Genomic DNA, 27612 nt, shown 5'->3' on the forward strand with positions numbered 1-27612 from the left:
GAATACTTGAAAGCACATTATACTAGAAAAATGCTTTGATGCTCATTTAAATAGGAGTCTCATGGTAAGTTTTCATTTGCCAAAATTTGCTATTGGAAATTGATAATAAGTAGCAAATTGAATTAAATAAAATATGCTCAAATTTGTTGTGGAAAGTTTGAAAGAGCAATTGGATCAATTTGATGTTATTGCATTAAAGAGTTTTTTCCCCTCTTTCTAAAGAGGAATCATTGAAAGAAAGTATTAAAATTTCTTGAATATATTTTACTTTTGACATTTTTAATTATTGTAGACCTTATTATATTATAAGTTAATTTTTTGACACGTGCGTGTGTTGTACGTGTATATCGAGTCATGTTGAAAGATTTTAAGATCTCTTTTCTAATTTTGATTTTACCCCCCCCCCCCCTCCCACCCTCCTCCCTCCATGGGTGTACTCAAAATAAGTCGATGTCGAGGACCTGACCAAAGTAATTATTAATATCATTTTTACAAAAAAAAAGTTTGACGCTTAGAGCGTCTTTTATTTCTAAATCAAAATCTCTACATAGGCTAGCCTAAAATGACCGAACCCATTAAAAGAAATTAAACATAGCAAAATCAAAAGAAAAGCTAAAAAATAAAATTAAATATCTAGAAGTGTGACAACAACACCTTTTAAAAACAGTTATCAGAGGGAAGATTAAGAGACGTTGGTGGCGGCGGCAACGATATCATCTTCAACTAATCTGACTCCCCTGCAAAGTTCTTCTACCTCGCATAAACAAAGAATCTCACATCAAACAAGTCGTTAAGACACCATTTCAAATTCTTTCAAATAAAGTATTTATATCCTTACTAAGCCTTCAATTTCACTCTCTTGAAATACTTGAATCTAGTCTTGTGTCTTAATTTTTTTGCACAGATTATTGTTTGCATGCAGCAAAGATCGATCTTTTTGAGTCAAAAATCTTGTGGTCTGGATGATGCAAAGGAAACCTCAAATAAAATTAATTTTTCTTCTATAAATCTAAATTCGATGGATTGAAATTCATAAGATTTTATACTACCATCAAAACTCAAATCCACCAAAAGATTACTCATTATAATTTTTTAGTACCCTTCTTAACTTGTTCATCTAGTGGATATTCATTGTCTTCAACAGTACCTTTATACGTAAACTTGTGGTATATGAATTTAACACAACTATAGATAACATATGTTGTTTTAACCCCACAAATTTTGATTTTATACCATATTTAGCAACTCAAAGCTCTTATTAGGTGCATGATATATTAACAACTATTTCAAATTAGTTAGACCTCAAGATAGATATGCCACTCCGATTGAGAAACCAACATAAAAGAGTATTCTAGTTCATAATAATAGGGATATATAGCATCATAATCATATATGTATCTTTAACACTCACCAAAATTGAAAGTAATATTTGTATAGGTCAAATACATAACTAAAGAAGTACTATATTATATAACTTAAGTCTTGTAATAAGGTTATATATTTCTTCAATATATTATTTCTTCTATAATAAGAACTATAATATAACTTTATCCTTTGATTTTCTTCTAAACTTTGTTAGAAATTTTCTCAACAAGTCTCTGAAGTATCTCCTTTGTTAATGGCTTCTCATAGCATTCATCAAGCACAACTTCCATAAATTCTTTGTGATATTCTTCATTGTCATCTGGAGTTGTTATTCCCACAATCATCATAGTAATCCCCATCAATCGAAACTTTTTTGTTGCCTAGTAATAAAAAAACGTTCAATAAAATACAAACACACTTCACACATAGATAAATGTTTTGTTGTTTGAATTTTTCAGAAAATATGCACATGTGTTACACATGTATATCGAGTCATGTCATATCATTAAAACAAACATTCGAGTAAACAATTACACATAAAATTAAGATTAAATTGTAATTAGTTAGGAATTAATTACCTCGATACCATCCATAATAGGCATAATTGAGCTCATTAGGATTAAATCAAAACACATTTGTGTTTTATCATGAATATTGAATTCCATTTAAATAGGAGTCTAATGGTAAGTTTTCAAATATGAAATTTGGCAAAATTTGCTATTGAAAAATTAATAATAGCAAATTGAATTAAATGAAGTAATGCTCAAATTTGTTGTGGAAAGTTGGAAAGAGCAATTGGCTAAGAGTGTTTTCACCTCTTTCTAAAGAGGTATATTCTTGAATATATTGACTTTTGACATTTTTAAAATTTATTGTAGACCTTATTTTATTGTAAATTAATTTTTTGTCACGTTTGTTGAACGTGTATATCAAATCATGTTGAAAAATTTCAAGACTATTTTTCCGATTTTGGTTTTAAGTAAATATTCCATATCAAAACTACAATCAACCAGTTAAAGTTAAGTATAAATCTAGTACTGAAATCTCAAATCGGAGCTCGTAAAATGGAACCTGTTTTAGTAAAGAACATTTTAGTTCTCCAGGTTATTCGGATCTCAAAATTGAGACTTAACACCACTTAAGAATAAAAAAAAGTTTAATCCTTCAAAATGAACTTTCCAACGTGAAATCAAGTTAGTCAAACCTCAAGACAAATATGAGCCTCATGAAAAGTTTTAATAAATAAAATTTCCCAAAATTTTATATTGGAAAATTAATAATAGCAAATTGAATTAAATGAAATATGTTCAAATTTGTTGTTGAAAAGATAAACTAGATAAATTTGATGTAGTTAGTCAAACCTCAAGACAAATATGAGCCTCATGAAAAGTTTTAATAAATAAAATTTCCCAAAATTTTATATTGGAAAATTAATAATAGCAAATTGAATTAAATGAAATATGTTCAAATTTGTTGTTGAAAAGATAAACTAGATAAATTTGATGTTATTGTATTTAAGAGTTGATCTTTTTCCTCTTTCTAAAGAAGCATTGTTGAAGCAAAATATTTAAATTTCTTGAATATATTAAGTTTTGACATTTCTAATAATTGTAAGACCTTATTTTACGATTAATTAGTTTTTGATACGTGTGTTACATGTGTATATCAGGTCAAGTTTTGACATTTCTAATAATTGTAAGACCTTATTGTACCCTTCTTAACTTTCTCCTCTAATGGATATTCATCATATTCAACATCACCTTTCTATTTAAACTTGTTGTATATGAATTTAACACAACTATAGATAAAATATTTTATTTTAACCCCACAAATTCTAATTTTATACCATATATAACAACTCAAAGCTCTTATTAGGTGCATGATATATTAACAATTATTTCACACTAAGCAAATTTCCCGTGCTTCGCGCGGTGGTGAACTACGTCAATAATCTACTTCTGAACATTTGATAATATGAGTATTTTTGAGTGGGTACAACCCTAGGATAAATTGTCAAGAATATTTTTGATTCCAAGTGTTTATCCATTTTGTTATTAATTCATCATTTGACTTTAGTTATTCATCACCAAAGTCTTTAGAAAAGATATGTAATTGTTTAATTGTTTATATTTGTATTTTCAAAAGGTGGTACAAACATTTTATTCATCAATTGCAAGAGTTTTCACCTATTCAAGACCTCTACATACATAATCTAAATATTATACATCTTATATAATTAGTTGTTCACTTGATAAGTTCATTAAAATTTAAAAACACATCTCTTGGAGTTCAATGGAACAACGTATGTCGCTCAAATAATTTGGATTAAATGATGTCTTGGCAAGTCCCTTATTCAAAATCCTACGCAGTCGATGGCACTACTTTGATAGCCAAAAGGCATATTTTGTTGTTTATGTTTCAATTAATATGGTTAAAACTTTATTTTTTTGCAACTTTTAATCTAATGTTTATAAGGAGATAATGATTTCTTTAATATTTGATTAATATGGATTCATCCTACTTTGAGGGGTAATTAATTGACTCCAATTCAACATTTCAACCCCAAACTTTTGATTAAGGTTGAGTACAATACTTACAATCCCACTACATTCCATTATATTTTTTATGTCACTAATCGATTGCATACCTCGATATGATAGAAAGTTGAATAACTAAAACTCCAAGGTAGTGTGGAACCACCATAACTTTTGAACACTCAAAAGTCCCTTCTTGGACATCCCAAGGATCTTTTAGCCACTGAAAACTCTATAAAGATCAAAGTCATTTATTTTACAAGTTTAAGAATTCTAATCTACATGACACCAATAGTCAAATGATTACATCAAACTCTTGATTAACATATCTACATAATGATCGAAAGCATAAACATAAACAACAAAGTTTAAAACATGTACTAAAAAAATAATTAATAACATAAGCATAAATTAATGACTGTAAAAAAAATACTAGGATCTATAGCAATAGAATGAAACAGAAAGGAAAAAATCGAGTCCACTGAATGCATATTGTCCCCTTAATGAAATTATTCTCCTCTAGTACCCGAGGTTTAAAAGAATAGATCTGGTCAGGATAGGATGATTCTATTCTTAAGTATATTGATACAAAAATAATGGTTTCATTGAGCAACTCAACATCAACAAAGTACACGAATATTTAATTGTACAGAAGAAGAAGAAGAAGTGGTTAAATTTTTTTGTTGTTTTAAAATGAGAGGAAATCCCTCTATTTATAGACAACGAAGGGTAGTGTTAATAAATGCTTATTGTACCTTATCGGAAAGGACACAACTCTTTCGAAAAGTCACAACCTTTCATAAAAGTTACAACTTTTCATAAAAATTGAAACTTTTTATAAAAGTGGCAACTCTTAATAAAAGTTGCAACTCTCTATAGAAGTCGCAACTCTCCGTAAAAGTCGCAACTTTTCATTAAAGTCACAACTTTTCATAAAAGTCAAAAAATTTCATAGAAGGAAAGAATAATTTTGGAAATAAATAAATTAAAAGAGAATCTTGCTTTGTGTTGGTGCCACGTTAATAATTGATTAATAAGGATTCATCATACTTTGAGGGGTAATTAATTGACTCCAATCCAACATTTCAACCCCAAACTTTTGATTAAGGTTGAGTACAATACTTACAATCCCACTACATTCCATTATATTTTTTATGTCACTAATCGATTGAATGCCTCGATAAGATAGAAAGTTGAATAACTAAAACTCCAAGGTAGTGTGGAACCACCATAACTTTTGAACACTCAAAAGTCCCTTATTGGACATCCCAAGGATCTGTTAGCCACTGAAAATTCTATAAAGATCAAAGTCATTTATTTTACAAGTTTAAGAATTCTAATCTACATGACACCAATAGTCAAATGATTACATCAAACTCTTGATTAACATATCTACATAATGATCGAAAGCATAAACATAAACAACAAAGTTTAAAACATGTACTAAAAAAACAATTAATAACATAAGCATAAATTAATGACTGTAAAAAAAATACTAGGATATATAGCAATAGAATGAAACAGAAAGGAAAAAATCGAGTCCACTGAATGCATATTGTCCCCTTAATGAAATTATTCCCCTCTAGTACCCGAGGTTTAAAAGAATAGATCTGGTTAGGATAGAATGATTCTATTCTTCAGTATATTGATACAAAAATAATGGTTTCATTGAGCAACTCAACAACAACAAAGTACACGAATATTTAATTGTACAAAAGAAGAAGAAGAAGTAGTTAATTTTTTTTGTTGTTTTAAAATGAGAGGAAATCCCTCTATTTATAGACAACGAAGGGTAGCGTTAATAAATGCTTATTGTACCTTATCGTAAAGGACACAACTCTTTCGAAAAGTCACAACCTTTCATAAAAGTTACAACTTTTCATAAAAATTGAAATTTTTTATAAAAGTCGCAACTCTTAATAAAAGTTGCAACTCTCTATAGAAGTCGCAACTCTTCGCAAGAGTCACAACTTTTCATAGAAGGGGAGGATAATTTTGGAAAAAAATAAATTAAAAGGGAATCTTGGTTTGTGGTGGCGCCATATTAATAATTGATTAATAAGGATTCATCCTACTTTGAGGGGTAATTAATTGACTCCAATCCAACATTTCAACCCCAAACTTTTGATTAAGGTTGAGTACAATACTTACAATCCCACTACATTCCATTATATTTTTTATGTCACTAATCGATTGAATGTCTCGATAAGATAGAAAGTTGAATAACTAAAACTCCAAGGTAGTGTGGAACCACCATAACTTTTAAACACTCAAAAGTCCCTTATTGGACATCACAAGGATCTTTTAGCCACTGAAAACTCTATAAAAATCAAAGTAATTTATTTTACAAGTTTAAGAATTCTAATCTACATGACACCAATAGTCTAATGATTACATCAAACTCTTGATTAACCTAAGCATAAATTAATGACTGTAAAAAACATATCAGGATCTATAACAATAGAATGAAACAGAAAGGAAAAAATCGAGTCCACTGAATGCACATTGTCCCCTTAAGGAAATTATTCCCATATAGTACCCAAGGTTTAAAAGAATAGATCCGGTCAGTATAGAATGATTCTATTCATCACTATATTGATATAAAAATAATGGTTTCATTGAGCAACTCAACAACAACAAAGTACCAAATAGTTAATTCTACAGAAGAAGAAGAAGAAATAGTTCAAAATTTTTGTTGTTTTAAAATGAGAGGAAATCCCTCTATTTATAGACAACGATGGGTAGTGTTAATAAATGCTTATTGTACCTTATCGGAAAGGTCACAACTCTTTGGAAAAGTCACAACCTTTCATAAAAGTTAGAACTTTTCATAAAAATTGAAACTTTTCATAAAAGTTGCAACTCTTAATAAAAGTTGCAACTCTTCATAAAAGTCGCAAATCTTCGTAAAAGTCGCAACGTTTCATTAAAGTCACAACTTTTCATGGAAGGGAAGGATAATTTTGGAAATAAATAAATTAAAAGGGAATCTTGGTTTGTGGTGGCGCCACATAGGCGGGCCTGCGGTTCTCTTATATATATATATATATCTGTCACACCCATATTTTTCCTCAAAACGAATTGTTTGAAAATAGAGTTTTTCCAATTGTAGTGACATTTTGAAAAGAGATTATTTTATTTCAGAGTCGCCACTTGGAATTGAGTTTTGGTGTTCCAAGTCACCTTATTTAAATCTCTAATCAAAAGGAAATTTGACTCTTTATTTTTGTTGGTCTGCGAACTAGAAATTCGGGTAAGAAATTCTGTTGACCGAGGGGAAGGTGTCAGGCACCCCTCGAGTCCCGTGGTTCTAGCATGGTCGCTTTATTGACTTATATGACTTAAATTAATTTTTTGGATATTGTATTATTAACTTATAACTAAGAAAATTATTTACCCTCACTCTTTGATTTATTTTTAAAACATATTTAAAACTATCCTATTTTATTAATATATGTCCATTAATTAAAATATGTATATGCAAACTAATTAAAGTAAAGTTGAGGAATAGATATTTACAAATCTTGAAACGTCTGTAATTTCTTTTCTTTTCCCTTTTTATGTATTTATATATATATATATATATATATATATATATATATATTGTGTTATTATGGGTAGAATTTATATAGGTATCTAATAGTTAGAAATTAAAATTTATGCAGGAAAGAGATTTTTTTATTTTTTTTTTGAGTTTGAGCATTTTAGGATTGTATTTAAAAAGAAAATTTTAATATATATTTTTTTATTCCATGCTGCACTTTCAATTATTATTTTTCATATCGTATTTTTGTTTCTCTTTCTTCTTAACTCTTTTTTTTTATATTTTCTTTTTTAATATTAATTTTCTTTCTGTTTTAACTTTACTTTATTATTATTATTATTTTTATATTTTATTAGTACGTTCTCCTTCTTCCTCTTTTTTTTTTTTTTTTTTAAAGAAAACAAAAAAAAAACTTCTACCTTTTATTCTATTATTACTATTTTCCTATACTTTCAACTTCTGCCTCCTCTTCTGTTTTTGTTTTGTATATTTCGTTTTTATTCAATGAATTTCTTTTTATTCTTTTTATCACATTTTCCCATACATTTTTTCACGTTGTTTCTAATTTTTTTCTTCTATTTTTTCCTTTCTTCCGCTTCTCTCGCTTTTCACTTCCTGTTTTTGTTTTTTTTCTTCTTTTTTTTTCTTTCTCCAATAAAATCCTAAATAGAATTCATTCCTTCTCTAAAAATGTATACTTAATAATCTATATTAAAGCGATAATCATCCCAAGCTTATTCTAGAGGTAAAACTACTTAATCGCAAGTAAATAGAATAAAAAGGACGAAAACATATTTTACGCATCCAACTACTTAACTTTCGAAGGAAAATAATCAGTTGACATGACTACGTTATAGCATTATTATAACTTAGACAGAAAGGCAGATAACATTCTTGAAGTAAACACTAAAACATATATATTTAGGAAAAAGAAAGAAAATTAAAGATTAAAAAAATGCTGACAAACTACTGTAATAATGCTAACAAAATGTGAACTATATGCCACCAAAGGTTTCAATGAAACAAAAATAAAATAAGAGAAAATAAAAGTGAAATCCTATGATATTATAGATTATTACACATATTGTGCACGACCATTCGATAAGTTGAAACATTGTTTGCTAAGTTAACTACCAACTCCATGTCACTAAGGTTTACGTATTCATTGAGTGAAATAAAATAACACGAATCAACTAAGAAGCTCTTTTAAAATAAAAAGAAAAAATAATTTAAAAAATAAAGCTCAAAGAGAATGAATATATCAAATTTATACGACACATAAAATAAGAGGTAGAGCAAAATCTTATATGTATTTGGCTGGAAAAAAAACAAGAAAATATAGTATCACAATTTTATTTTTACGCTAATGTGAAGATACAAGAAAGGAGGTCAGTTGTTACCTCTTACGGAAATTTCCACACAAAAGAAACAACTGTTGCGATATGTTGATTTCCAAAGTTAATAATTGTAAATTAACTTTAAAGAGTCACGTATTCCTTTACAACCTCAACCAACACCTCCCACTCCCCCACGTCTCTCCACTTCCTCACGTTTTTTTTTTCTTCCTTTCAGAAAAGAACCAACCCCCCACTGCTATATAACCAGCAACCTACGTAGAAAAAAAGGGGGGGAGAACAAGCAACATAGAAAAATACAAAAGTACACAGTAGTCGGGTGGCAATTGGGGCGGGGCAAGATAGGACGGGACAGGTTACACTCTTAATAGGGCAGGGGCAGGGAAATATGTTAACGGGGCAGGTTAGGTTAGGGCAGGGCAAAATATTTTTTTTGATAAATCCTAATGGGTTAGGGTAGGGCAGGGTAAATCCAAATTAAAAAATGGGCCGGATTAAAAAAGAGTGACCCGCTTAATCACCTACGCCCTACTTCAAAGAATGAAAGTAGCGGCTCTCTTCCTCAAATTTCATCTCTCTCAATTCTCATCTCCATTCTCCATCTGGGTTTCGATTTCGATGCCACAAATCATGATTGAATCGTTGTTTTTTTAAGACTATTCTTTCAGATTTCTTCATATCTTCAATTGGTGTTATAATTTCATTTTCAGGTACTATTTCTCTCATAGAACTGTGATTTATCAGTTGGATTTGAAGTACTTTTCATTTGTTTGAATTTGTATAATTTGCTAGCTGGAATCTATGTTCTTTGTTTGCTACTAGTGCAAAACAACTAATTACATAGACAATACAAATTTCTTTAGAATAGTGATTCTTCTGGTTAGGCATTATTTTGGAAATTATGATTCCATTGTTCTGATGAACTCTATATTTTCAAGTTTATCAGTTACACTATTATAGAACTTGATGTATTTGTGAAAAATATATATTGGAAATCTAACCTCTTTTTCCTGTTTTCGTAATAGGCAATCATGACATCTCAAAATTATGAGAATTTGCCTGCTTCATCTTCTAATGTTATTTCCTTAGAGGCTGATAGTCCGAGGCCTCACAAGTTGATGAAGTTGTTGTACCGGGAAAAAGAAAGAGATATTCTAAAGCATGGAATTTCAAGTTGGTATATGTTGATGGTGTTCCGTATGGTCAATGTAAGTATAGCAAATCTCAATATAAAAATGCTAAAAATTGTGGGACGACGTCTATGTGGGATCATTTACGTAAGTGTGCTAAAAAGCCAAGAGGTGAGGGTGATATAGAGGGTGATGATGAAGGATACTATTTTGATCAAGATGTTTCACGTAAACAACTTGCACATGCCATTATCTTACACGAGTATCCACTCTCTATAGTTGACCATGTGGGATTTAGGAACTTTGTTGCGAGTCTCCAACCTATGTTTAAAATGGTTTCAAGAAATACGATAAAAAATGACATACTGAAATTTTTTGACAATTTGAAATCAAAAACTGCTAGTTTGTTGGATAGAGTCACGAGTAGAGTTGCAATAACAACCGATATGTGGACTTCAAATAGCAACAAAAAAGGACTCATGGCTATTACTGGACATTTTATTGATGATTCATGGGGTATTCAAAGTCATATTTTTAGGTTTGTTTATGTTCCCGCTCCACATGATAAAGATGCATTATGTAGTGCTTTGATTAATTGTTTGTTTGATTGGAATCTTGAACGGAGAATATCAACTATCACAGTTGATAATTCTAGTACTAACAATGCAATGATGAGAACCTTATTGGATGAGAAACTTAATAAAAGAGATTTGTTATTGGATGGTCGAGTGTTTCATGTGCGTTGTGCCGCACATATCTTAAATCTGATTGTCCAAGAAGGGCTAAAGTTGATAGGAGAAAGTATTGGAAAAATACGTGATAGTGTCTTGTATTGGATTGGATCAGCCGGTAGAATTGAGAGATTTGAAAAAGCTGCACGTCTGCTACATTGTTCTTGTAAGAAGAATTTGGAGTATGATTGTCCTACCCGTTGGAATTCAACATATCTAATGTTGAGAACAGCCTTAGAATACAAAGAAGTGTTTAAAAAATTGAGTCTAACTGACTCAAACTATAAGTCGTATCCAACGGAAGAGCAATGGAGTCATGCAGAAGATGTTTGTGGGAAGCTCAAACTCTTTTATCATATCACTGAACAATTTTCAGGGACTCGATATCCAACTTCCAGTCAATACTTTACAAAAGTTTGTGAAATTAAGATGGAGTTGGAAGACTGGGCGAAAAGCTTTAATCCTTTGATTAGCTCTATGGCGTCTGCAATGTTATTGAAATTTCAAAAATATTGGGATGATGTGCATGTTATGATGGGTATAGCTGCAATCTTTGATCCAAGATATAAGATGAAGTTGGTAGAGTTCTTTCTTCCACAAATTTGTGGTAAAGATGTTTCAACTAAAATTCAAGAAATTCGATCTCATTGTTATGATCTCTTTCATGATTATAATAGTAGACTATCTTCTCCAAGGGAGTCATTTGAAGTATGTAGCTCTAGTGAAGTCGTTAATCTTATTGAAGGTGATCGACTATCGAGCTTTGATAGATTTGTTGCTTCGAGTCGAGCTACTATGGAGAAAAAATCAGAGTTGGATTTATATTTAGAAGAAAGCTTGCTACCCCAGACTCCATCATATGATAACTTGAGTTGGTGGAAGACAAATGGATTGAAATTTCCTACTTTGCAAAAGATGGCTCGTGATCTCTTAGCCATTCCTGTGTCTACTGTTGCTTCTGAATCAGCATTTAGCACTAGTGGGAGGTTGATTAGTCCGCATCGCAGTAGATTGCATCCTACTACTTTGGAAGCTCTAATGTGTGCTCGCACATAGTTATGGAATGAAATAAATGGTATGCAATTTTTTCATTGTATCTTATTAGTTATTCAATTCTTATAAGTATTATAATTTTCTTTTTAGGTTTGACTTCAACCATCGATAATGTGTCATGTCCAACGTTGATTGATGAAGAGGAAGAGCCTGAGATCAGTTTCATGCCCAATGTTGATTGATGAAGAGGAAAATGTGGAGTCAAGTTTTGTCGACGAGATGAAGAGGAGAAACTTTATTCCTTTTCTATAAGTCACTTTTCAACTACATTAGTTTCTTCGCAAGAATGGCATCTGGTTTCCTGTATATTTTAAGATGTCCACAATCAAACTTTGAAACAATATTTAGTTTTGGTAGTTTGCTGGGAAAGGACCCAAACAGTGTATGAAGGATAAACAATTGAACATATTTGTATAGACTTGAAGTAGCTCCAGTCATACATGTTAATGGAATTGCATATTCTACTTTCCCTGCACAATCCTATTATTATGTACATAAGGGGCATCTGGAAGCTCTTTGACAAGAGAATAATAAATAGTGCTCTGGAAGTACTTTTTAGGTGTTGAAAAATGAGTACTCTTCTACTGAATTTCAAGATGTGTGGCAGTAAAATTTAGATAGATATATGTACCTGTATAATGTCTCGATTGTTGTTGTAAATGGGGCAGGGTAGGGCAGGGCTTAACGGGGCGGGGCGGGGCAGGACAATCTATTTGAAAGATGTTAAACGGGGCAGGGTAGGGCGGGTCAAAATGTTAATAGGTCAGGGCTTCCCCTGCCCTAACCCGCGCCATTTACGTCCCTACAGATAGAGAAAGGAGTAGAGAGAAGTATATGATATATGGTATGATATATGATGATTAGTCAGACCTCAAGATAGATATGACACTCCGAATGAGAAACCAACATAAAGATGGATTCTAGTTCATAGAAATAGGGATATATAGCATCATAATCATATATTTATATGTTCTACTAGTACATCTTTAACACACCAAATTTGAAAGTAATATTTGTATAGGTCAAGTACATAACTAAAGAACTACTATATTATATAACTTTAGTCTTGTAATGAGGTGATTTATTTCTTCAATAATATTATTTCTTCTATAATACGCACTATAATCTATCTTTATCCTTTGATTTTCTTCTAAACTTTGTCAGAAATTTTCTCAACAAGGCTCTAAACTATCTCCTTTGTTAATGGCATCTCATAGCATTCATCAAGTCTAGCTTCCATAATTTTTTTGCGATATTCTTCATTGTCATTTGGAGTTATTATTCCCACAATAATCGTAGTAATCCCCATCGATTGAAACTTTTTTGTTGCCTAGTAATTGAAAAAAAAACGTTCAATAAAATAAAAACACATTTAACACATAGATAAACGTTATATTGTTTGGATTTTTCAGAAAATATGCATCTGTATATCGAGTCATTTCATATCGTTAAAACAAACATTGGAGCAAACAATTACACATAAAATTAAGATTAAATTGTAATTAGTTAGGAATTAATTACCTCGATACCATCCATAATTGGCATAGTTGAGATCATTAGATTAAATCAAAACACATTTGTGTTTTATCATGAATATTGAATGCCATAAATCCATTTCTTACTCCTAATGTCTCCACTCCAAACTTTTGAAGAGATATATATATGCATTTTGAGATATATCATCATTAGCCACAATAAGTACACTTAGTATTTTCACCTCATTGAACTTCCTCTTACCCTTTGAAGAGAAAGATGAATAAGAAGCACTTGAAGCCATTTTTCAGCCGAAAAAAAAGAAAAAATAATTGTTTTATTTAAATGTACTTTTTTTTCAATAAAAAAACATAATTATTGAGCACAATTCTAATCATATATTTCTTTGTCTTTTGAGGAAAAACAAATATACTTGAAAGCACATTATACCAGAAAAATGTTTTGATGCTCATTTAAATAGGAGTCTCATGGTAAGTTTTCATAAATGAAATTTATCAAAAATTTTATTGGAAAATTAATAGTAGCAAATTGAATTAAATGAAATATACTCCAATTTGTTGCTGCAATTGAAAGGAGAAACTAGATAAATTTGATGTTATTGCATTTACAATTTTTTTCCTCTTTCTAAAGAGGAATTGTTAAAAGAATGTATTTAAATTTCTTGAACATATTGACTTTTGAAATTTTTAATTATTGTAGACCTTAATTATTGTAAATTTTTTTCGGCACGTCCGTTGTACTTGTATATCGAGTCATGTTAGAAAATTTCAAGACATTTTTTCTAATTTTGATTTTAGCATATTTTACATTTAAAAAGTATAGCACAAAATGTACTTAACAATCTTTTAACCCAAAACTCAATTCGCTATACACCAATTTACACCATGTATACAATAACAGACACATAGTAAATTAATACATTGTATTGGGACAGTTTTAATTTGAAGTAAACTATTGCTACATTTGACAATTAGGTAAACTATCACTATGCTTGACGATTGTTTCCCATTGAGTTTAAATACAATATTTATCTTCATGATTGTAACTTAAATTTTATTGTACATCATTTTGTGTTACGATCGATACTTTTCAGGTAGGTTTATCATTCAGATTATTGATGTATGATATTATGCAACGACAGAAAACAATACAATCTATCAAAATATTATATTTTATTATACAATACAAAATGATAAATATAATATAATATATTATAAAATAATACGTAACAACCACCCAAATAAAGTAAGGCTCAAAGTTATAATGTCATTTCTGAAATTTCTCTACAATATAAGTCAAAACTAATATAAACACAAGGAAAGAAAAACAGAAGCAGACATCAAAGCAAATAAAATATATAGTAGAATATAATATATAGTTGTCACTCTTAATTAACGATGCGCATCTATCCCCAACTAGTAAATGGAGAAACGGACGGGGATTCCCAAATTCCCTTGTTGACAACCATAACAAAGTGAAACACTTTCTAACACCTTGTTCGGATGGTTGTTAACCGTTATATTATATTGTATTGCTAGTCTAAATACAATGTTTGTTTTGATTGTTACTTAAATTATATTGTATCGTATTGTTTAAATCCATCGTTAGCTAACGACGAGAAGACCCAACCGATTTGGTGTGATCGCGTTGTTACCTTGATATTTTCTTCTTATTTTGTCTCTATCTATTAATTAATTATTTTATTTTATCATTTATCCTGCCATTTCATAGTATCTCTACCTCATACACTACAATTTCTTGTAGGTTTATCATTCTGATTATGGATATGTGATATGATGTAACGACAGAGAACGATATAATCCATCCAAACATTGTATTCATTACTATACAATACAACACAATACAATACAATACAATACAATACAATACAATACGATACATTACGAAACAATGCATAACAATCATCCAAACAAAGTGTAAAATTAATATATATATATATATATATATATATATAAGTAAAATAATAAGTTTTTTATTTTATTTTACCCCTCCCCCAAGAGCTCTCAGTTTTGCTCTCTTGGTGACTCGAACTAACAACCCTTGTTGGGTTTTAAAGGAGGTGAATGGAAAAGGAAGAGTTGCGACTTTTATGAAGAGTTGTGACTTTTATAAAGAGTTGCGACTTTTATGAAGAGTTGTGACTTTTATGAAAAGTAGCGACTTTTATAAAAAGTTGTGACTTTTATGAAAGGTTGTGACCTTTCCGAAAGATTGTGACTTTTCCAAAGGGTTGTGACTTTTCCAGTAAGGCACAATAAGAACCTTTTCACACTACCCTTTGTTTTCTATAAATTGAGGGATTTCCTCTCATTTTAAGAGAACTAAATTTTCTGGACTTCTTGTACTACTACTTAATCATCTAGTATTCTAAGTGTACTTTACTGCCATTGAGTGGTTCGCTGAAACCGTGGTTTTAGGTACCGATACACTAGTGAGTATGATCGTTCTATCTTGTAGGATATACTCCATTAACCTCAGGTACTTGAGGGTAATAATTTCCTTAAGGGGACACTGTGCATTCAGTGGACTCGATTTTCTTTCTTTGAGAAAAATATTTTTATATTGTTTCTAATATGTTTCTGATTCTATTTTCTCTACTAGTTTTAATTTTCTAGTTTTGAAAATACTCTTTAAACTTTGTTGTTTCTAATAAAGTTCTTCAAAGTTTTGTTCTAAGTATAATAGGAATACAAGATGAACAACAAACCTAAGGTTGGAAATGATGGCTGCTTACCATCTGAACAATTCCCTCTTATCGAATAAATAATAAGTTTATTAATCCCTGATTGATCACTTTATTTAAATTTAAATTCTTATGGTATTTGATTAGTTCAAATATTTGAATTTCAATATTGTCAAGACTACAATAAATGTGAGCTTTGCATTTCAAAAGAGTGAAGGCGAAAGTGACTCACAATTGGATTGTGCTAGAGTATTGGGAAGTATGATGTATATCACGAAGTGTGGGCGATCAGATATAACATGTGCTATTAATAAACTGAGTCGGTTCACGAGTGATCCCAATCAAACTCTTTAGATGGCAATGAAAAGAGTTTTGGGGTATTTAAGTAATACTCAAAACTATGTCTTGCATTATAACAATATCCAGCGGTATTGAAAGGATATAGTGATGAAAATTGAATCATCGGGATCAAATGAACTAAAATCCACGAGTGGATATGTATTTACTCATGGTGGAGGAGTAATCTTTTGGAAATCTTCCAAAAAAAAGACATGTATTGCTATCTCGACAATGATCGCTGAGCTAGGTGCTTTAGATAAGAACAGTGAATAAGTTGAAAGAGTCCGAAATTTCTTGATAGATATTCTTTTTTGGCCCAAACCTTTGGCATCAATATGCATACATTTTGATAGTCAAGATACTATAGGTACGACATGGAGCATATGTATAACGGAAAGTCTCGTCATATAAGTCATAGACATAATACCATTAGAAAACTATTCTCTAGTGGAATTATCACAATTGACTATGTAAAGTCAAAGGATAATGTGTCGTATCCACTAACAAAAAGGCTTAACTAGAGAGAAAGTTGAAAGATCATCTAAGGGAATGGGTTTATTGCTAAGGACAAGTCATCATGGCGGTAACTCTACCTAGAAGACTGGAGATCCCAAGAGCTTGGTTCAAGGAGAAAAACAAAGTTGTGACTGACGGTTCGACATTGTTAACCAACTCAATCAATTCTCATGATGAAGACAATGCTAAAAAACAAGGATATAACATTAAGGCTTTTTAATGAGTTAATAAAGCTTAAAGTTTTTATTGATTTGCTAAGTTTGACAAATTTGACCAAATAGTGTATCTATGTGATAACACGGTTAGAAATCACCTATGTGATAGTGAAGTGTGAGCCACTTCAAAGAGGATGATTGTCAAAAGCCCATCTCTCTATACACTCATGAAACCAGGAGGTGTTCATGGCTGAAGCGAACACAACCGTAAGAACCATAAACGGTAAAGGGTTGATTGTGTAACATATGGTTGTCTAGGTATACACCAAAGCTTGACAATTCAAAGATATCAAATCTACCGATTGACCGAGTATATCCGACAGATGTTCACTACGGAAAGTTCAAAGGGAAACCTACTTATCCATATGCAATTAATTCTTGCTTGTAAAGTACACATACTTGTCCGTTTCTTTGTCTTGAGTCATTCCCCATTCATGCGGGGGATCTTTGGGTTTTAAAAGGGGTGAATGGAAAATGAAGAGTTGCGACTTTTATGAAGAGTTGTGACTTGCATGAAAAGTTGCGACTTTTATGAAGAGTTGTGACTTTTATGAAAAGTTGCGACTTTTATGAAAAGTTGTGACTTTTATGAAAAGTTTTGACTTTTATGAAAGGTTGTGACCTTTCCGAAAGATTTTGACTTTTCCAAAGGTTTGTGACCTTTCTAGTAGGGAACAATAAGAACCTTTTCACACTACCCTTTGTTTTCTATAAATTAAGGGATTTCCTTTTATTTTAAGAGAACTAATTTTTCTGTACATCTTGTACTACTTCTAAATCTAAAATTCTATGTGTACTTTACTGTCATTGAGTGGTTCGCTGACACTGTGATTTTAGTTATCGATACATCGGTGAATAAGATTGTTCTATTCTGGGAGGATATATTCCATTAAACCTTAGGTACTTAAGGGGAATAATTTCCTTAAGGGGACACTGTGCATTCGGTGGACTCGATTTTCTTTCTTTGAGAAAAATATTTTTATATTGTTTCTAATCTATTTCTGATTCTATTTTCTCTTCTAGTTTTAATTTTCTAGTTTTGAAAATACTCTTTAAACTTTGTTGTTTCTTACCAAGTTCTTCAAAGTTTTGTTCTAAGTATCTTAGGAATACAAGATGAACAACAATCTTAAGGAAATTACTATACTGTTGGTATTTCTTGTATTCTAGTTATTGAGAGAAACATATCATGGAAATAGAAGATTAATGCATTACTTCTCCAGAATTCGGTGATTTGTTTAGCAAGGTCGAAGTGAGAATGTAGTAGAAGAATTGGTGGTATTTCGGTTAAAGATTACATCAGGTAACCTTCTTATTATTTATCTAAGAAGGAAAATAGTTTCTAAAAGTTAACAATTTTGATATTTATCATGTATGTCTTTAGAAAAAGATCTGCAGACCATATGATTTTTGAATGAATTTTCCTTGGAAAAAAGTAAATTCTTTAGTCTGCAGATTGAGAGATGCACATTTTTGTTTGATGAAATAGTATGTCAAAATGTTATAGTTGGAAGGCTATTTGAAAAGAAAAGCATATCTTTGTGATAATCTAAGAATATGTTTAATTATGTTTGGAGACTTAAAAAAAAAACTTTTGTAGTTTTGTACTCCATGTGAAATTTGATTGTATCTGGTTTTAAGAAGATGAAAACATCACATAATAAGTCAATGTTGTACTTTTGATTTTCTATAAACTTCACTGTTATATTGAAACAAATTGTACAATTTTTTTTTGTCTTTATTGTTAGTATTCTAAATAAAGTGGTATGTCTATTTGTGATAAGGAAAAAATACAAGTGACTTAGAGTGTTATTTTGTGCCTTTATGGAATGAACTTTTACATTGTGTAAAGATTGTCAAATGGAATTGAAGGACTATAATTCTTTTGTAGAATAATATTTTCAAAAGAGGTTTCATGTTGCCAATGACACTTTGATAGCATGAGGAAAACAAATATGTGGAAAAACTATGTTCAAATACATGAAATATATTTTTGAGATCATACTTAGAATGTGGGGGGGGGGGGGGGGGGGTTCTTTGCTTATGACAAAGATAAAATTAGACTTAGTGTCTAATTTAAATTTGGAGCATAAGATATGAAATTCGATGATACTTTTGTGTTATGTTAGACCCACAAAATTCTTGGAGTATATTTGATATTGTGCTCGTTGAGTTTCTCTTTTACTAGTACATGTTATGACTAGTATGAAACTACCAAATTATATGTATACTTGTTCAAAATGATTGAGGTATTTTATGAAAAAGTGTCACTTAAAATGTTGTGATTTTTCATGAAAAGATATGTCTATTAAATATAACTATTTGTATAGACATGAATATTGGTGAATCGTCATTTGTCATGTTTGGACTATATTGCCTTTATTGAACACGATGAAACTTTGTTCATGGGTAGTTCTATAACAATAAAATTGAAAGCTATGGAAAGGTCCTTCTGAAAAGGACATTGGACAAGGTGATGACTCTAAACAATGTTTGTAACATAGAAAATTGTAAGAAATATGAAAAAATATTTGTGAGAAAAAAGCTACCTCGCAGAGAGCTTTTCAAACTCAATATTTTTATTTGTTCTTACTTGCTCGAGTCAAAGTGTTTGTGACATGAACACTTGGGACATGTCAATTATAAAACCTTGTAAGAAAAACTGATCAACTTAGAAGTTTTGTCTAACTTTGAGTGCAATAAATTAAAATGTCAAGTTAGTGTGAAATCTAAGTATGCTGAGCATTCTTATAAATCTATTGAAAGGAATTCTAATCCCTCAGAGTTGATTTACACTGACTTTTGTGATATGAAGTCAACACCATCTCGTGGTGGGAAAAAGTATCTCATAACTTTTATTGACAATTGCATTTGATACGGTTATGTCTATTTGCTGAATGGTAAGGATGGAGCAATAGAAACGTCTAGGCAATATAAAATTGAAGTTGAAATCAGTAGGGAGAAAAGATAAGAAGTGATAGGGATGGAGAATATAAATCTCCTTTTGCAGAATTATGTTTGGAAAATGGATTTATCCATCAAACTACTGTCTTATTCACCTAAATCTAATGGAATTGAAGAATGAAAAAAATGGAATTGAAGAATGGAAAAAAAAAATGAACTTTGAATGAAATGATGACTGCATTACTAAAAGTTCAGGTTTACCACAAAGGTTGTGTGGAGGAACTATCCTTACTGCAAAAGGAAACAAAAAGTTTTGTCTTTTCAGAAAGAAAACAATTTTGTTTGTTCAGGACAAATTGTATTCCATATGAGAAATGGAAAGGAAGGAAATCCAACTTGAAATATTTCAAAGTGTGGGGGTGTCTAGCTAATGTCCAAGTTCCTATTCCTAAAATGATTAAAATAGGACCTAAGACTGTGGACTCTAAAATTCGACTTGAGTAGTCTAGTGAAAGGTCTAAATGACCTTGGAAAGAACAAAAGGAGAATGTACTTAATAAAGAGATTCAGAGGCATAGTAAATGTCAAAGGACATCTTCGGATATGATTTTGTAACATTTCCTATGTCTTATGTGGACTCATCCTTTTGGAAAGATGGTGTCAATAGTGAGATTGGTTCAATCATGAGCAATCCTATTGGAAGTTGGTTGATCTTCCTCCAGGAAATAAACCTTTGGGCTCAAAGTGAATCTTAAGAAGGAAAATGAAAGATGGTGGAATTGTTGATAAATATAAAGCAAGACTTTTTGTCAAAGGCATTAGACAATAACAAGGTCTTGATCTTTACGACACATACTCTCCAGTAACTAGACTTACATTCATTTGGATGTTAATTGTGTTAGCTGTGGTATATGACCTCCAAATTCATCAAATAAATGTGAAAATAACTTTCTTAAAATGGAGAATTGGAGGAAGAAATTTACATGGAACAGCCCGAGGGTTTTGTGGTTCCTGGTAAAGAAAAGAAAGTGTGCGAACTTGTTAAGTCACTTTATGGACTAAAACAAGCACCCAAACAATGACATAAGAAATTTGACCAAACCATGTTGGCAAATAGATTTAAGAATGATGGAATTGATAAATGTGTTTACATTAAAATCAAAAGGTCATTGTTTGTCAGTATCTTGATGACATGTTGATCATCAGTAGAGACACTAATGACATAAATGCTACTAAATGTATGCTAGAAAGAAAGTTTGAAATGAAAGATCTTGGAGTTGCTCATGCGATCTTAGGTATAAGAATCCTCAGAACTCCATAATGTTTAGCATTGTCACGGTCTCATTGCATTGAAAAGATATCTGATTAGTTCAAATATTTGAATTTCAATATTGTCAAGACTGTAATATGTGAGCTTTGCATTTCAAAAGAGTGAAGGCGAAAGTGACTCACAATTGGATTGTGCTAGAGTATTGAGAAGTATGATGTATATCACGAAGTGTGCGTGATCAGATATATCATGTACTATTAATGAGTTAAGTAGGTTCACGGGTGATCCCAATCGAACTCATTGGATGACAATGAAAAGAGTTTTGGGGTATTTAAGAAATACTCAAAACTATGTCTTGCATTATAACAATATCCATCAGTATTGAAAGGACTATAGTGATGCAAATTGGATCACTGGGATCAAATGAAGTAAAATCCATGAGTGGATATGTATTTAGTCATGGTGGAGGAGCACTCTTTTGGAAATCTTTCAAGAAAAGGACATGTATCGCTAGCTCTACAATGATCTCTGAGCTAAGTGCTCTAGATAAGACTGGTGAATAAGTTGAAAGATTCCGGAATTTCTTGAGAGATTCTCTTTTTTGGACCAAACCTTTGGTATTAGTATGCATACACTTTGATATTCAAGATGCAATAGGTAGGGCATGGAGCATGATGTATAACAGAAAGTCTTGTCATATGATACATAGACATAATACCGTTAGAAAACTACTCTCTAGTGGAATTATCACAATTACCTATGTAAAGTCGAAGGATAATGTGCCAGATACACTTACAAAAAGGACTAACTAGAGAGAAAGTTGAAAGATCATCTAAAGGAATGGGTTTACGGCTTAGGACAAATCATCATGGCGGTAACTCTACCTAGCAGACTGGAGATCCCAAGAGCTAAGGTTAAAAGAGAAAAACAAAGTTGTGACTAGCGGTTCAGCATTGTCAACCAACTCAATCTATTCTCATGATGAAGACATTGCTCAGGAACAAGGATACAATGTTAAGGCTTTTTAATGAGTTAATAAAGCTTAAAGTTTTAACGATTTGCTAAGTTTGGCAGATTTGACCAAATAGTGTATCTACGCGATTACACGGTTAGAAATCACCTATGTGAGTGTGAAATGTAAGCCGCTTCAAATAGGATGATTGTAAAAATCCTATCTCTATATACACTCATGAAACCATGAGGTGTTCATGCCTGAAATGAACACAACCGTAACAACCATAAACGGTAAAGGGTTGATTGTGTGACATATGGTTGTCTAGGTATACACCAAAGAATGGCGGTTCAAAGATATAAAATGTACCGATTGACCGAGTATATCCGACATATGTTCACTACGGAAAGTTCAAAGGAAAACCTACTTATCCAGATGCAATTAATTTTTGCTTATGAAGTACGCATATTTGTCTATTTCTTTGTCTTTGAGTCATTCCCCATTCATGCCGGGGATTGTTGGGTTTTAAAAGGTGTAAATGGAAAATGAAGAGTTGCGATTTTTATGAAGAGTTGCGATTTTTATGAAGAGTTGTGACTTTTATGAAAAGTTGCGACTTTTATGAAGAGTTGTGATTTTTATAAAAAGTTGCGACTTTTATGAAAAGTTGTGACTTTAATGAAAAGTTGTGGCTTTTATGAAAGGTTTTGACCTTTCCGAAAGATTGTGACTTTTTCAAAGGGTTGTGACCTTTCCAGTAAGGCACAATAAGAACCTTTTCACACTACTCTTTGTTTTCTATAAATTGAGGGATTTCCTCTTATTTTAAGAGAACTAAATTTTCTGGACATCTTGTACTACTACTTAATCATCTAGTATTCATGTACTTTACTGCCGTTGAGTGGTTCGCTGACATCGTGGTTTTAGGTACCGATACACCAGTAAGTATGATCGTTCTATCCTGTAGGATATACTCCATTAACCTCAGGTACTTGAGGGTAATAATTTCCTTAAGGGGACACTGTGCATTCAGTGGGCTCGATTTTCTTTCTTCGAGAAAAATATTTTTATATTGTTTCTAATCTGTTTTTGATTCTATTTTCTCTATTAGTTTTAATTTTCTAGTTCTGAAAATACTCTTTAAACTTTGTTGTTTCTTACCAAGTTTTTCAAAGTTTTGTTCTAAGTATCTTAGGAATACAAGATGAACAACAACACTAAAGTTGAAAATGATGGGTGCTTACCATCTGAACAATTCCCTCTTATCGGATAAATAATAAGTTTATTAATCCCTGATTAATCTCTTTGTTTGAATTTTAATTCTTATGTTATTTGACTAAGCACATTAGGTGTTCAATATGTGTTTTTGCTCCTTTAAGCTAACATATGTTAAAAATATGACATAATTAGAAAAAAAGGTAACGAATAAGGTTTTTACAAGTCAGATTAGCGCTCAAAAGGAAGATAAAAGGATTAAAGTGTGATAATTCAGCCAAGAGTGAACAAAAATAGGCAGTCATACACCCTGATCAAAAATAACTTTTGCTTGTTTACTTTTTAAAAAAATATATTTTTGAAATACATATTCTGTAAAATATTTGACATCCAGCAACTTAAAGAACCAAAATCACACATTTCGATTTATTGAAGATTTAGGGTGTGTTTGATATGAAGGAAAATGTTTTTCGACATTTTCTAGGAAAACATTTTCCGACTTCTAACTTATTTTGTCATGTTTGGTTGGTGAGAAGAAAATATTTTTTAATGTTTAGTTGGTGAATGAAAAATATTTTTCCAGAAAACATATATTATTTTTGGCTTAAGACTAGAAAATACTTTTAGGAAAGTAATTTATGATCCAAAAATCTATCCCAATAATTGATCTAAGACCCGACCCTGGCTCGCAAACTAGGAGAAGACCCCAATGACCGTTATTCCAAAATCGACCCTAAATTTGAACCATCATATTTTTTCCAAAAACAATTTTAAAATTTTTTCTTTTGATGGGGTTGCATGGGAGGGGGATAGGGATGGGGGTGGCATAAAAAATTAAATTTTTTAAAATTTGAAATATTTTTGAAAAAAACAATTTTTTATAATTTTTTTATGGGGGTGGCTTGGGGGTGGGGGAGACATAAAAATGAAAATTTGAAAAATTTCCCAAAGGCAATTTTTTCTTAATTTTTTTACGGGAATGGCTTGGGTGGTGGTTGGGGTAGGGTTAGGGGGTTGCGTGAAAAAGATTTTTTTTAAGTTTGAATTCTTTTCCAAGAACATTTTTTTTAAAAAAAATTTGATGGGGATTGTCTAGGGGTCGGGGGGGGGGGGTGTAGGGGTGGGAATGACATAAAAATGATTTTTTAAAAAAAATCTGAAATGTTCTTTAAAAAACAACAAAAAAAATTGATGGGGTGGACGTAGAAGGTATAGGTGGGGGTGACGTAAAAAATGATTTTTTTTAAAATTTGAAATATTTTCCAAAAATAATTTTTCTTTATTTACTTTTTGATGGGAATGGACTGGGTGATGGGGGGGGGGGGGGAGTAAGGGTAGGGGGTGGAATAAAAATGATTTTTGTTTGAAATTGACATATTTTCCAAAAACAATTTTTTTTCTCAAAAAAACTGACGGGGATGACCTGGGTGGGGGTGATGGGGGGAGTGGCGTAAAAAATATTAAAATATTTTTCAATAGAATTTTTTTGTGGGGAGGGGGGGTTAGGGGCGGTAGGGGTTGGGTGAGGTAAAAAAAATATTAAAATTTGAAACATTTTTCAAAAATATTTTAAAAATTTTTCATTTTTTTTCTTTGAGAGAGGGGGAGCTGGTTTAGGGGTAGAGATAAAAATATATTTAAAATTTAAATAATAAGAAAATTTACAAATTTTAATTTCTTTTTTTGAATGGGGAGGGTTGGGTACGAGGTATGGGTAGGGTAAAAAAATAAATTAAAGGATGAAGTAGAGTTTAGGAAAATGTTATCCTTAAATTTTGAAGGGAAGTAATTTTTCCTTAAATTTGAGGAAAATGAGTTGATTTGGAAAACACTTTCCAAACATTTAAGCCAACCAAACATGGGAAAATTGGACAACATTTTCCAGAAAATGTTTTCCTCCATACCAAACACACCCTTAATTTGCTTGATCAAGTAACACACTTCCTCTTTCATGAAAAGTTGTGACATTTACGAAAAATTGTGACTTTCATGAAAAGTTGTGACTTTAATGAAGAGTTGCGACTTTCACGAAAAGTTGTGACTTTTACGAAAAGTTACAACTTTATGAAAAGATGCGTCTTTAATGAAGAGTTGCGACTTTTATGAAAAGTTGTGACTTTTATGAAAGGTTGTGACTAAAGGGTTGCAACTTTTCCAAATAGTTGTAACCTTTCCAATAAGGCACAATAAATATTTGTTCACACTACCATCTGTTGTCTATAAATAGAGGACTTCTTCTTCTTCTTCCTCTTCCCAATTAAGTATTTGTGTACTTTACTCATGTTGAGTGGCTCAGTGAAACCATTGCTTATGTTACAGATCTTTGTATGTATTTTTACAATCATTAATAATTTATTCTTATGTTATGAAGGGTAAATGATAAGATTTAATAATTTTCATTTTCCTTTACACTATTAATCTTTTATATAAGATAATATAGTGTTTAGTTTCAGTGACTGATATGTTTTAAGTATTATTTTATATATTCCGTGATAATAAATTCCTGTGTGAAGCACGGGTAATTTTACTAGTATATGAATAAGATAATAACAAGGATCCAAAATGCTATTTACACACACACATACATACATACATACATACATACATACATACATATATATATATACATATATATATATATACAGATCAAGTGAATAAGGCTTGTGTTTTCTCTAACAATTTTAAGGTTTTAGATGAGATGACACATCATACTGAATCTCGCTATCATCTCATCTAAAAAACTTAAACTATTAGAGAGTGTTATGCAATTTGTATATTAAAACAATATTACTGATAACAAAACTCTGCAGAAACAATAAATTAAAAAGTTTAAATCAAGTAGTGAAGAACAGAAATCAATTAACAGAAATTAATGACTATAAAACATACCAGAATATGTAACAATCATATTAAACATAATGGAAAGAAAATCGAGCCCACTAAATGCACAGTATCCCCTTGAGGAAATTATTCCCTTATAGTATCAGAGGTTTGAATTGTAATATATCCTCCAAGGATAGAACGATTCTATTCACCAATGTATTGATACCCAAAATAATGGTGTAAGTGAGTCACTCAACAACAGTAAAGTACATGAATAATGAATTTGTGCAGAAGAAAAGGGCGAAGTTCAGAAACCACACGACCATTTATGAAAGTTTGCAACCCTTTAGAACGGTCATGGCTGTTTTTGAAAGTTACAACCTTTTAGAACAGTCATTTCCAATGGTTGGAAATTCAAATAAAATGGGAAAGACGTTTAAACACGGGTCGTGCGGATCTGAGTTTGTTTGGTTCGGCTAATTATTTAAATAATTAAAGCAAATAATAAAAATAAACTTTGACAAAAAAAAAATCTCTTGATCAATCATTTTCAGAAGCCAAAGCCAAGCCGAGCGAGCGACGACGATGACGACGCTAGGGTGGTCCCTCTTTCCAACCCTTTTAACAACTAGTAGAAGTGTTTCTCTATTTAAACACTTTAACTTTTCTTTCCACCACCAATGAGGGAGATATGTCTTTTATTAAATCATAAGAGAACTTTTTAAATTCCTCTTTTCATCTTCCCTCCATTTTCCATTAATTCTTACTATATACCCAACAATCCCCCACATGAATGGGGAATGGTTATAACATAAATGAATGCATGGACGAGTGTGTACTTTACAATTAGCAAGAAATAATTTCATCTTGATAAGTAGGTTTCCCATTGAACTTTCCGTAGTGAATATATATCGGATATACTCGATCAATCGGTAGATGTGATATCTTTGAACCGTCGAGCTTTGGTGTATACCTAGACAACCATATGTCACACAATCAACCCTTTAACGTTTATGGTTGATATGGTTGTGTTCGTTTCACCTATGAACACCTTCTGATTTCATGAGTGTATAGAGCATAGGCTTTTTATAATGATTCACTTTGATGCGACTTACACTTCACACTCACATAGGTGATTTGTAACCGTCTCATCACGTAGATACATTATTTGGTAAAATTTGCCAAACATAACAAATCATTAAAAACTTTAAGCTTTATTAACTTGTAAACAAGGCTTACTGTTTTAACCTGGTTCTTGAACATTGTCTACATCATGAGAATGGATTGAGTTGATTGACTATGCCGAACCTTGAGTCACAAATTTGTTTTCTCCTTCAACCTAGCTCTTGGGATCTCTAGTCTACTAAGTAGAGTTACCGCCATGATGACTTGTCCTAAGCCATAAACACATTCCCTAAAATGATCTTTCAATTGCCACTCTCACTAGGCTTTTCGTTAGTGGATGTGA

The 27612-nt window shown here is 31.3% G+C and overlaps 1 protein-coding gene across 1 annotated transcript; it reads left to right on the plus strand.

The window, feature by feature from the left end:
* The first annotated feature begins 10059 nt into the window (after positions 1-10059).
* On the plus strand, positions 10060-11894 carry LOC125819209 (zinc finger BED domain-containing protein RICESLEEPER 2-like). Its single transcript, XM_049498684.1, has 2 exons — positions 10060-11701; positions 11803-11894. The coding sequence occupies exons 1-2, from the start codon at positions 10060-10062 to the stop codon at positions 11892-11894; spliced, it is 1734 nt and encodes a 577-aa protein (XP_049354641.1).
* The last annotated feature ends 15718 nt before the right edge of the window (positions 11895-27612 follow it).

This window comes from Solanum verrucosum, unplaced genomic scaffold (assembly GCF_900185275.1).
Source record: "Solanum verrucosum unplaced genomic scaffold, falcon-dt-bn FXZP01000320.1, whole genome shotgun sequence".
Classification (NCBI taxonomy): Eukaryota; Viridiplantae; Streptophyta; class Magnoliopsida; order Solanales; family Solanaceae; genus Solanum; species Solanum verrucosum.

Bases quoted from the DNA above. Each gene is read 5' to 3' on its own strand.
- LOC125819209 (XM_049498684.1), top strand. From the start codon at position 10,060: ATGTGGGATCATTTACGTAAGTGTGCTAAAAAGCCAAGAGGTGAGGGT. The intron at 11,702-11,802 runs GTGCTCGCACAT...TTTTCTTTTTAG, and splicing joins TACTTTGGAAGCTCTAATGT to GTTTGACTTCAACCATCGAT.